The sequence below is a fragment of the Thunnus albacares genome, chromosome 12, assembly GCF_914725855.1.
Source record: "Thunnus albacares chromosome 12, fThuAlb1.1, whole genome shotgun sequence".
In the NCBI taxonomy this organism is placed as follows: Eukaryota; Metazoa; Chordata; class Actinopteri; order Scombriformes; family Scombridae; genus Thunnus; species Thunnus albacares.
In genome coordinates, this window is record NC_058117.1 from 19,481,941 (window position 1) to 19,495,290 (window position 13,350).

At 38.7% G+C, this 13,350-nt stretch overlaps 1 protein-coding gene across 1 annotated transcript in view; it reads left to right on the top strand.

The window, feature by feature from the left end:
• b4galt2 (UDP-Gal:betaGlcNAc beta 1,4- galactosyltransferase, polypeptide 2) overlaps window positions 1–13,350 on the top strand; it is a 190,867-nt gene that overhangs the window by 19,623 nt on the left and 157,894 nt on the right. Inside the window, exon 2 of the mRNA XM_044368852.1 lies at window positions 6,014–7,029. Coding sequence (XP_044224787.1) covers window positions 6,681–7,029 — 349 coding nt within the window. The 5' untranslated portion in view covers window positions 6,014–6,680. The remainder of the gene's footprint in view (window positions 1–6,013; window positions 7,030–13,350) is intronic.

The following is a 13,350-nucleotide window of genomic DNA, read 5'->3' on the forward strand; positions in this document are numbered from 1 at the left end:
CAAAAATATTCAACCCCCCAGAGAACAACAATGTAGAGGGTGCTATCACTGCAGAAAAATAAATAAAACATTCTTCTTTTGGTAATCACAATTTTGACCAAATAAGTATGCAATTCAAAACAAACTATAGTATAGGATATATACTGTATATATAGTATAGTACTCATTTCTTAGCAAAAAAAACAATTTTGATTTCAGTAAGACTTTATTATCCATGTTCATAATTGTCTATAACAACATTTCAACCCAATAAATGACAAGGTGAATGCAGATTGTGAGTCAAAGATGTAGTTTTTTCTTTTGTATGCCCTTTGTTTGCCCTAAAAGTAACAGTCTACTTAATCCTGCAAGTGACTTATAATTCCCTAACATACTGTTTCTTAATGTGTCCCTCAGACACTCTTTACAGATGCATTTGTCAAGGCATTTCCCCTCTGACTGTTAATGTTTATGTACAATTTCATTGCAGCAATGTACCAGTGGAAAGCTGCATCTGAGAATAGTGCACAAAATCACCTGTTCATATTTAGAAAGCAAGTTCAAAGAGCTCATTTAGCTAGTAGTCTGTCAAGAACTGAGGAATAAGATGATCAAAACAACTAAAGCAAATAAGAAAGTGACACCGACATTAAAACATATTCACCTTACCTTTGCGAAAATGAAACGGAAATGACAGTGTGTTTAGTTTCATGTTTTTCTCTGTCAGTCTCTTTCCCACTGTTTCCTTCTTACACTTCATCTTTTTTTAAGGTCGGCTGATCTCATATTTTAATATTCTGTTAAAAGCTTAAGTTTTGCAAATTCTGGTTGAAGTAGTGCTTGAAACTCTGGGCTGGCATTTTCTTTTTTTCTTGTTTCTTTGGTACATCTTAAAACTTGCCAAAATATCCCATCTCGAGATGTACTGTACAGTGTAGAGTCAGAGTTCTATGTGAGAACTGGGGTTTGGGTTATCAAATTCAAAATAGCCAACATCAGCATGTAAGGCAAGTATGCTGCTTTCTTTTTGGCACTGAAAACTCATCAAACACCCATCTTACTCTCCAGAGCCCTGAGTGATCTCTTGAAATTTCTTATTTAGTCCCAAAACCCAGAGGTATTCAGTTTGCTATGATATCAAACAGATAAAAGAAGCAAACACTCATTTTTGAGATGCTGGAATCAGCAATTGGTTGGTATTTTTGTTGGGTAAATAACTTTATTGATTTGATGTTTCAGCTAATCAGTTAACATCTCAAACTCCCGCGCCCCTACCATAGACCAATTTTTGGGGGGGACAGGGGATCTTAAGGGGGGGATAGCAGGAGTACATGCCAGATAGAAGTGGTATTGATCATCTGAAAGCTTGGAACTTGGAGATTAATTTGAGATGCAGCTCATCACTGTGTCAAGTTTTTCTAGTAACAAATCTGTAACAAACGTGTTTTGGTTAGGCGCCTATTCAAATGTTGAAAGTTTAGTGTGTATAAGGGCTTAGAACTTTATAATGGAAGTATATGATGGCCATTCACATGCTCAATTATGTCTAATAAATTGTTGCAGCAATTTCTGGGTTGATAACATTTGTTACACAGATTTGGTGAAAATTTAATCATTTTTGACCGCTTGAGAGTTGATAAAAATTGTCAAAAATCCCTCTGAAATACCATATTAAGACACTAAGACATTGAGGAACATCATAGAAAAATTCATGCTGTGGTATCAAAAATTCTGAGCACTTCAGTTCTGGAAATTGCTCAGAAATTATTGTCAATATACCTGGGAAAGCCATATATCCTCTGAATGCCCTAGGTCTCTAGTTTGTGGTTGTAAAGTTTCATGAGGCTGTGATAATCCTAGAGGTCACAAAAGGTCATTTTATACAGTGAGGTCCAGTTTCAAAAATGGTCTCACTACAATGAAATGGCTACTATGGGGACTAACATCATCACACCTGAATACAATTTGGCTCATTGAATCCACGAGAGCCTCAGCTTTCCAGTCAAAAACAACTTATACAATTCCAAGACTGTTTAGGGACCCCAGTATGCAGAAATATTTAAATACACAATTTTAAGAATAGGTGAAAAAACACATTTATACTGCATGCAAAACTGCATGGGATTAGCATAAAGTGAGCATGTCTGTGAAGGGGAGACTTGTGGGAGACTCGTGGGTACCCATAGAACCCATTTTCAGAGGTCAAGGGACCCCTTTGAAAATGGCCATGCCAGTTTTTCCCTCACCAAAATTTAGCCTAACTTTGGAGCAGTATTTAGCCCCCTTCCCGACAATCTAGCATGACATGGTTGGTACTAATGGATACCTTAAGTTGTCTAGTTTCATATGGTACCAGTATCTTCACTGTAAACTGATCCCGCTACAGCCTCTGAAAGACAGTAATGTCTTTTAGAATGCAATGTCTCTCCGAGGACGCCAGCATCCTCAGGGAGACATTACATGGTCTATTATGTGGAAGAGGAGAATTCACTTATGGTCTTTGCATTATTTCTGAAAAGCAAGATGTAGATATATAGGCTTCAAGACAGGAACAACTACTACAGTAGGTGGATATGTAATAAGCTTGAAACAAAGGGGAATTTTCAAAGACAAAATAATAGAATAAACAGACAAATTTTGTAAATTTGTGATTTTTTTTTTTTTTTTTTTTGATATTCCAATTTTGAATAAGTCAAATTCATTAATTAGTTGATCAACAGAAAATTAGTTTGCAACTATTTTAGTAATTGATTAATTGTTTCAATCATTTTTCAAGCAAAATGCTAAACATTTGTAGGTTTCAGCTACTCAAAGGTAAGGATTTGCTGCTTGAATGTCTTCGGCTTTTGAGCCATTAGTCAGACAGAAAGAGACACTGGTTATCATTGAACTGAATTCCTGAAACTGAATGAGTGTTAGAAACTCATTTGGACAAATAGTTTTTAATTAATTTTCATAACAAGTTTCCTGCATATGCCAAATTTTCAAATGGTTTGGATACCTGTGGTGTTGGAAAAAAAGTAAAAAGTAGTTCACTACACACTCTTACACAAATTCTCCCTCGCAGTATTATAATTAATCCACAACCCAGTTGAACAATGAGTTAGCACGGTTGTTAACCTCTGTGACTAAAGCTGCACTTCCTGTAACAGCTTCACACAGAGATTAGTGGGCCCACTAATCTCTGTGGTAGGGAAAACACTGAAATGTGCTACACAAATCCTTACAAATTACACAGATTGGCCACATTGGGCCGTACCTGTGGTCTAAATTTGATGAAACTAGGAGACATTATGTGAGACGTATTTTGACCCTGATTTGTCCTGATGCTTCACTGGTAACATCATCTTCATGTGACACCTCTCTTCTTCTTTAGCCACATTCATTCACCTCTTCATTGTTGTTTTTATGACCCATCTCTTTGACTTACTCATCACCTCTCCTTCTCTGGTTGGCAATGACATGCTTAGTGATGATGATAGTCTTCCTTAAAACATCCGAGGTGTCCAGTCTTCTCATTAACCCTCAGCCTTGAAATGGAGATGGAAACAAGCAATTATATTCCACTTCACATATTTTCACAGCATTTCTCTATGGGTTCCCAGGCAGAGATTATATGATTTTGGACTGTTATGAAAGTTATTGCTGTTATTAAAAAGGAAGTTACAGGGATCCTTGAATAACTGGTTACAGAAAGAGTCTCTTTCTTTCTGTCACTGTGGCCATCTTTGTTACTTCTTTTTTCTCTCTCATGGTCTTTCTCTCCTTCTTTTTCTCACTTGGAAGCTTCAAAGACTTCATAGACTCATCCATGGCTTTGTTGTCTCTCCCTACAGTAGATGACATTAACATATTAAGTTGAAAGTGAACACTGCACCGCCTTGTGTACGATCCCTGTGAGATGTCCTGAAGAGAGAAAGAGAGAAAAAGGGAGACAGAAACAAGAGAGCAAGTGAAAGGCAGAGATTCCCTCTACAACCTTTTTATTGTCTTTTGTTTCGGCCCGCTGACCTTTTTCAAGATGAAAAAACTAAAATCCCAAGATAATACTTGTTGTCTTGAGAAAAGTCAGTTGAGCGAGATGTCCGCAAATGAAGAGGCAGAGGTTTCAGACAGCTGTGGGCTTCTTATTTGTAGCCCACATAAGAGAAAAATCATTGATGTGTGTTTTATCTACATTGATCTTTTATAAGTCCTACACAGCTGGTCATCTGGGGCAAAACAGGCTTTCGATCCTGTCAGTGGATTTGTTTCCCCTGTTTTTCTGCTGGAGATTTTCACCAGTGACACACTACACATTCAGTTGAACACCTGTTGGATGCTGACAGCAGCCCGCTTGCCCCTAAGCTTCACTGTTGAAGCAGGAAAATGGGGCACAACTCTTCTGTCTGTCTGACTGCTTGTCTGCATGTTTGAAAAATTCCCCCTTAATACATTACACGCCAGCCTGTTCAGTCGCTGAAGAGCAGCACAGCTGGGAAATAAATCCTGACCTGCGCATGCATTACTGTGTGACTGGCGTGCGTTGTCCAGGTCCTTCGGTCAGCAGAAATCCATCTCGTTAACTAGCACACACACACACACACAAGCACACACACCCCTCGAGGCTCAGTCTTGGCAGTCTTGACTTTGCTGCCCACGGACAAAAGACAGACACTGTAAGAAGCAAGAGACAGGCAGCTGTCATCAGCTCAGTTACCTCAACATAAGTTTCAATTTATTGCATCAAATTGTCTCAAGAAGTAACATAGAAACTTAACTATTACAGCACAGATGCCAGTTAATGCTGCATTTTGTTTAAATGAGTTGTGCCTGGGCATCATTTAAAAATGGCACCTGATACCTGCGTATTCTTCTCAAATGTTTATGTTGTTTAAACACAGTCGTACAAGTATTGATGGAAAATGTTGTCAAAAGAAGTGTGTCTAAATATAATGATTTTTATTCAAATCACAAAGTATTTAATCAAAAAATAACAATAACTGAGTCGCCAATCTGACCACACATTCAATATTAGCTTTCGGTACTTTACAGTTTTCAGTATGCAGTCCAAATATTGGATAAGCATAAACAAAAGTGACCAGAAATGGAGTGAAACATTAAATGACATGAAAGTAAACAGGCTTAAGTTAAAGACTATGTCTCTTTCATCCTAAATGATACGACAGGAATATCATTTTCCAGGCTTATAAATATTTCTGAAGGGCAAAAATGTAGCGTTTGCCAAATTTGAAGCATTTTCCCTGAGTGATATTACAGTAAGTACCACTGGAGAAAATCGAAACTGACACATGCATTAGTATTTCAACATTGGCGGTATCACTCCCTCTCTCTTTCTTTCTGATTCTGTTGGTCCTGGTGTTGTTCAGGGTCTTCTTCAACCTCATCTTCTTTTCTCACATTGATTAGAAAAGTCATAAATCTACAGTAAGCACTGCCTGTGGGAAAGCTCTAAGAGCCCCCCTCTTTCTCTCCTATGCTTGTATGTTCACCGCATTGTGTATTCCCACTTGCCATCTCATTCTATCATAAATGCTTTTTAAACCACTTGACTGGAAAATTGACTTGGCATGTCAGTTCAGCTGAACAGCCCCAGTCAAGGCTCCTCGTTTGCGTCTATAGATGTTTTTGTTGTTGATTCTGTTTCTGTCAAATTCTCATGTGTGCTGCTTCTTCTGCTGAGAGTGAACTTCTAAATTTATTTCAATGCTATTCAACCAGGCACGTCGAATGAGAACAAGGTCATTGTATACTCTTAAAATGCCAGAGGAAGATCGATCCTGTTCGGTTTGATTTTACACAGCAAAGAATGCAATAAGAGACTGTGTTGAGTGGAAATGCACATCTTGTAATTAATGATACTTCGTTTGCATTAGTTTAAGTAAGCAGTCAAAACATTTACACTGTTTAACTGCAAACAACCGCCCTTATAGTTAAGCATTAGTGTAATTAAGTTGTATTTAATATCGATTTATTTTCATTCTAATACATTTTATGTCTGTTCCACCTATCTTTGCTTTTAATTTTCCTTCAGGTGCCTCAGCCATTCCTGGTTTAAGACTACTGGCCGAGATTTCAGCATCTTGAAGATCCCCAACCAAGGAGCTCTGCACATGAAGAGGTAATCTCGACTGAAACGTCAGCTGACTCTGTTCTCTACACACAGATGAATGTTTGTCACCACTGGGATCACTTACTGCATGGAAGTTGGACTGGTTTTTAACACTGGGATAATATATGACTGCAGCTGCGACCTGATACTGGAATATGATCACATGCCCATATCAGCAAAGTTCTATCTACACCGGGGCCTTATGTATTAGATTACATTGAACTTATCATTAGCTCTTATTTGCCACATCTACATTAAAGTACATTAGTCTCTTGATCAAGGAGCTCCTGGAGTCCATTCTGATAAAAACATTTTAGTGCTTTTGTCATGCTGGGAATCTCGCAACACACCAGAAACAAGCTGGCAGCTCAGACTTTAGCTAACGGTGTAGCCTCCCTGTCCTCATCAATGACCCCATGACCCCTGCAGAAGTCAGATAGTCGGGTATCAGCGAACCACATGTCCTTATCAGTGATCTAATAGCAGCGGATATTGCCCCACATGTCCGTCGGGATGAGTGCATGCCCTTAGCCGCGCCACGCCAGCTTTGTCGTGGCTGGCCGTCGCTGGCCGGTCACTTTCCTCGGCCATGACCCGGTTGATGTTGGGCCGGACTCTGGAGCGCATCTGTAAAGGCGTCCTGCTGCTCTGCTTGCTCCACTTCCTCATCATGATGATCCTGTACTTCGACGTCTACTCGCAGCGCTTCGACCTCTTCAGCCGCTTCAACAACGGACGCAACGGGTCCAGGAATAACGTTAGCGGAGCAGCGGGGAGCGGACATCATTTTTACTATTACAACCTTTCCAGGCCCAATGCAACATTAGCCAGCTACATGGCCACAGGCGAGCAGCTGGTGCCGAGTGCACAGCCCGAGACCAACCAGACGCCTTCCCCGAAGCCGCTGCCACCGTGCCCTGAGAATCCGCCTGGCCTGGGTGAGTAATAATCTCATAGCGCATTTCCCCACATCCTCCACCATTTCCAAGTGCTGCTGGTAAACTGTAGTGAACAAAGTGACACTAAATGGAAACAAAGAGGGTTTTCTGTTGTGTCTCATGTTTTGAGTACAATATGTTTTGGCTAGAGTGTCATTATAAACAGATATCACTGTTTGAATGTTTCCATTCTTCGCTGTAAGCTGATATTTTAGCTTACAAAGCCATATATACATTTTTGATCTGCGACACTGAGTTTCAGTTAGGATTTTTCCAATTAAACCACTTTGTTTCTTGCTTAATTACCTTTTCTGATAACCTGTTTGCTTGATTTGTTTTATCAGTCGGCTTGTTGTATTTGTTTTTACGGCCTGTACATAATGTCTGCCCAATAACACAAACCAGAAGGATTTGCACATCATCGATTAGTGTAATGAATAGAGGAGATGAGACCTTGATCTGAGCTGGAAGCTAGAGGGTACTATTTTATATTTGGTAAATAAATGCATCATCTCCAGTCTTATTCCAATTAGCAAGAGAGCAAGTGTAGCCATAATTTTGTTTTTCCGGGTCAGCCTGCAACATAAAATGGATTTAGTGTCAACGATTTACACTGTGGTATTTCAGCCTTATAGATTCGTGGTGAAGCTATTAGCGGAGATTCATGCTTCCAGACACGTAAGCACATCGCTGAAAACACACACCAAACACCAAAGCTTTAAGAATATTTCTTTTGTGTTTTCAACTCTTAAAAGAACACAGATTTTGGAATAACTACATTAGTTAAGATACTTAGGTAGTGCAATATAAAGGTAGGTTGCAAGAGTTTTGTTCATAAAGTGTAAACTTTGATCCTAAACTGTGCTTAAAATGACAAAAATAGCTGTCAGTTTTTCTTCCAAAGTGATATGTTTAGCCCACACAGTGCTTGAAAACCATACGTTAAGATTTCTGTTAAGAATAAAAAGAATAAAATCAAATAATGTTCTGCATTTTTGAAAACGGTACTTCACACATTCACACATGCAAGTTTCCAAACAAATCCCATAATCCTCTTTGTGTTTTCATAAAAAAAAAAAGTCTATCCATCATCACTATAAATGCACCGCAGGACTTTACAGTGTCTGGACTTGATATGAATTGCCTTCATCAGCAAAAACCTTTCTAATTAACTCGCAGTGGTAACACCCACACACACACACGCAAATACACTCATACACTGGTCATATATACCTTGGTAGGAGGGTGGATCAATATATAATATGTATGTACATTTCCCTCGAACGCTGGTGTGCGCTCATAACACTCACACTTGCATGAATGAACACTTAAATACACACACACACACACAAAAGAAAAACACACCTCATTATCATCAGTATCCATCCACCCAACAAATCAGAGGTTGATTGAGTCACACTAAGCCTCGGGTTTACTAAATCTATAATTACATAGTGGACACACACACACCCTCTCTCTCTCTCTCTCTCTCTCTCTCTCTCTCCAGCTCTCCTCTCTGTCATTAATACTCACAGATAATAGAGTTCAGAAAGGAGGAACTAACTCCTGCTGTCGTTATTCTACATAAGCTAAAATAGACCTGACTGCAGATACCAATGAGGACAAAAAAAAAAAAAAAAAAACAGAACTTTGCTGGATACATAATGACTTTGTAATTAGTTTTCATATTTGGAAGCATGTTTAATACTTCTAAGCTGCTTTTACAGTTGCAGTAGTGTGTCTCTGCCAAGGAAAGTCAAGCAGCATGCTGTGAAATACTTGATATGGGAATATGGTTACTATGCAACAGCATTTGCTTTCTATATATTTGTTTTACAACTTCTATTAGAAGCATATTTATAAAAAATTTTCACCAAAAAGATCCTAATCACAAGAAGATACATTTATGTTGTAAAGAAATTGACTAATTTATTTGTTAATCTGTATAAGATTGATGTATTTATCTTCTGTTTTTTTCTGTTTTTGGATATATTGAACTACTAAAAACTGTACCTAGAAGGCACATCTATATCTGATTGGCATCGTCAGTTTTGCACTAATAGCATCATCGCTTTTAGTCATTGCAACTTGAATTTTTGTTTTTTTAGATAAAGTTTTCTCTTTACCCTACTTTATTAGAGGTTTTTTATTATCTTTTAGTTGTATAGTGCAGCTACAACACATGAATGTCTGTCAGGATAAATAAATGATCTATCTAATAGTTTGACAGCTCTGTTGTATGTGACGGCGTTGTTAGAAATTTCTTGACCTTTCGACCTTTGCTTTGCTGTGTAATTACCAATTTCCCAACTACACCCCATGTTGCACCCCCACCATACGAGAATTCATCACTCCCTACAAATAAACCTGATTTGATTTGTATATTTGATGTTCTATGAATTTATATTTATACAATTTATTCATTCATACCTTCAATAATTGATTGAGAAATGGTTTTATTAAATGTGTTATTCATATATTAATTCTGTAGTGTATGTTGTTGGCGATAAAGCTGATTTATATTTCTCTTGTCAAAAAACACTCAGCAGCATTTTGCTGATGAAATGAAAATATGTTTCTTATTTTCTCCCACCTGTTCCATCGGTAAATGAGCTTTGTAAACTTAATCCCTCGTGAGCTGTATTGTGGCAGTGTTAATATTTCTCTCTCTCTTTTTCTTTTTTTTACTTACCGATTGCTTTTCTCATTTCATAATGAGGTTTGTAACATACTTTGAAATTGGGAGTGGGAGATAAAGCTGTCAGCTTGATTTGTCTGAAGCTGAGGTTCGCTGATTCCATTATTTGGCCTGGAATTGGCTGTCACTGACTCTGGATTTGGCATTCGTACCAGGCACAGGTGTACTCTTGTAGCTTATCTCACCCCTTTCTCTGTGATGGAGTGGCTGCCTGGGGGCTGTAATGAGCAGGAAGGCAGAGAAAGACTGAGCGAGTCTGTTTTTCAGTCACAGGTGCAGCATGAGAGAGAGAGAGAGAGAGAGAGAAAGAGAGAGAGAGAGAGATCTTATGGATGGTGGTATGATGGTTGGTATGAAGTGAGACAGACAGAGAGGCGGGATGGAGTGAAGGAAGGAACAGCAGGTGGAGAGGTGAGGGGGTGTAGAGGGAAAAAAAGAGATAGAGGTGCACACACATGAAAGAGAGAGGTTGGGAAAGTGAGAGAGAGAGAGAGAGAGAGAGAGAGGGTGGGGGTGGAGGGGTGGGGGGGGGGGGACAAACAAACAAGCCCTTGGCTGTCCCAGAACACCAGCTGACAGGTGCTGCCTGTATGAGTGGCGAGCATCCACAGTTTATATCCTGGCTGCATGTGTGTGTGTGTTTGTGTGTGTGTGTGTGTGCGTGTGGTATTGTGAGCTGGCGTGTGGGATATGCAAATCAGCCGTTAATTAAAAAATGTAACCTAGGCATTCACAAGTATTGCAGAGGCAAATGATCTTCTTTGTCACTGAAATGTTTTTTTTTTCCTCAATAAAAGTGGAAAAATCTCAAATGAAACTAGAGCTGATTAGTTGGCAACTATTTTGATAGTAAAGTAATTGTTTGAATCATTCATTGGTTCGTACTTCTCAGTTGTGAGAATTTTCTGTTTTCTATGTTTTATATGATTATGGACTGGATATATTTGGGTTTTAGACTGTGCGTGGCACAAAAAAAACATCATACCTTGGGCTTTAGAATATTGTGATGGGCATTTTTTTGACATTTTTTTACCCCGATTAATCAAGAGACTAATCTACAGATTAATAAATAGCCCTACTGCAAACATATTAATTCTGTTTTGCGTGTGTTCACCTGTTTTTTCGTGGGTTAACTGAAGTGAGACCTGTCTGAAATTAAAAGCAGGTGTTGCATCTTGTTTGCACTCGACGGTGACACAAGCTCTAATGTGTTCGGTTTTGATCTGCGGGTTTTAAATAAGCAATTTTCTACTGGCAGCCATTTTACACTCAGACATCCGTGTGTGTGTGTGTGTGTGAATTCTCCTCAAGCTTGAACACTATTATTTATTCTTGCCATTAATCACTTCTTCCCACGCGCACACAACATATGGACGCTTGAGTGCACACACACACGCATAGAGCTCAGTGGGAGGTTAAAAGCTATTTTCTAGGCCTTGTTTTAATTGGATGCTCTACAGGGTTTTCCCAATCAAATGTAATTAGTGAGAATGAACTGTCTTCTTGTGTTGTACAAAACCAAGCATGCCAGACGCAGAACATGAACACAATGACTGAATATACATTTTTTTTAAACTCATTGCAATAATCAAACTTTTTCAAACTTCAAAATGAGGCATCAGAGCAGAGATATTTCACAGTAACTATCCGTAAGCCTTTCTTTCTTTTTGCTACCTGCATCATCTCCAGGCATGCCATACTGTAGTCACCTAGCAACCGGAGTCTTTCACAGGTAATGGTCAGTGCATTATACATGCTGGACAGATGCAGGATTGCAGCCTTTCATGAGTATCATTAGGTTCTCTACTGCTTCAGGAGTAACAGTTTTTTTCTTTTTCATCCTCATTTTCTCTTAACTTCTTCTCCTTGTGTTTTATCTTGATGTCTTGATGCCCTGCTTATCTTTAGTATTAACGGGAAAAAATGTTTTAAGTTTATTTAAGAGTATCACCATCGCCATCGGAAGTCAAAAGCTTCCTTCATAAATTACTTTCTCTTTCTTGGCATCTTCCTCCTACCGTACCTCAGCTTCTGTCACCTCGCTGTCCTTGCAAACTTGAATTTTATAGCCTGCCGTCACCCAACCTATTTACTTCTTAAATAAGTAGAAAACTACAGAAAAAATTCCTTCAAGGGTAGACCAGCCAGAAGCTGTAATTTCTGCACTGTGATGGAGGTCTACCCCGATGGAGTCCACAATGAGCCGTCTGTCCTTTATGTATGTGATACTGTGAACAAGCAGTGGCCCGAAACTGACATCCTGATGAGTAGCTCAGTGATGCTCCTGCATCAGCCAGCTCTAAATCTCATCTCGTCTGGCTGTCAATCATCCAGTCACTGTCCAAAGCATGTGACACCTGCCAGGGTTGGAGCTAAAGCTTCTTAACTTTTCTTGTAGTCACTCTCATTAATATTCAAAAATGCATGTAAACCTTCTTCAGATAGTTATGTTATACATAGCAGGGTTTCCCGAGGAAATTAGTTAGTGAAAGCAGTTAACTTTGAGTCCTAAGTAGCTACTACCATAGATGACATTTGAGCAAGTCATTGAATATGTTGCCCTTGCTGTGGTGTGTAGTGACACTGTTTGTTTTATCTGAAGCTTGATAAACATAATATTATATTTATAAATAATTTTCTCTATTAGTCAATTAGTCATTTGGTCTATAAAGTGTTCAAACCTCATCCTCAAATAGAAGATATTAGTTCACTATCATATAAAAATTAAATAAATGTGAAAATATTGACATTTGAGAAGCTGGGATCAGAAAATTTGAACCTTTTGTCTTAAGAAATGGCTCAAAACGATTAATTGATTATCAAAATAGTTGACAATTTTCTGTCACTCGAATAATCATTGGAGGCTATAGTGCATACTATAAACAATTCATGTTAACAATGGCACATTTTGAATGGTTTGCAGTAATGTGTTTGTTGTCCTCAGTGATGAGTAGAAATTACAATTTGAAATTCAGTAAGTTACTACTCTGCTACTTTGACATTTTAGGGGCTCTGCTTGTTTGCTGTCAATCCCAGGAGTTGGGTGGAAGGATTGATTATCAATTTTCTTGCTGTGTGTTCAGTGAAGAGTTTGACCATGACTTGTTAGCTTGGCGTAAAGGCTAGAGGTGAGGGGGAGGCAGTGGCCAAAAAGAAGAGGAATACATCTTCCAGTAACTTCCAGATTGTTCTTTGTCTGTTGTTTCTTGTTAGCTGGCTAGCTAACTACTGGCAAGCCTACATTCAGGAATCACCCGTTTTTACTTTAATCCCACAGTTTTCCTCTGCCAGGCTGTGTTCAGTCACCAGGGCTAATGTTAAGCTAGCTGCTGATGGTCAGTAAATACTTCCAAACTGTAGACTGGCTGCTTGTTGAACCACAAAGTCTTGTTTTCTACATGTCAGACTTTGGCAACTTTAAGGTAATTTTGACTAACAGAATAATGTGGCTAATTAATTCTGCTGTTGAGTAATTAGAAAATTTCAAGTAACTATTCATTACATTTTTCAATTAACTTGCATATACACACATTCCAGCACACATTGCATGCGCATACAGTTCATCGACATGGAAGACACTTACACATACAGTACATTTGCACATTTTTCAGACCACTTTTCCA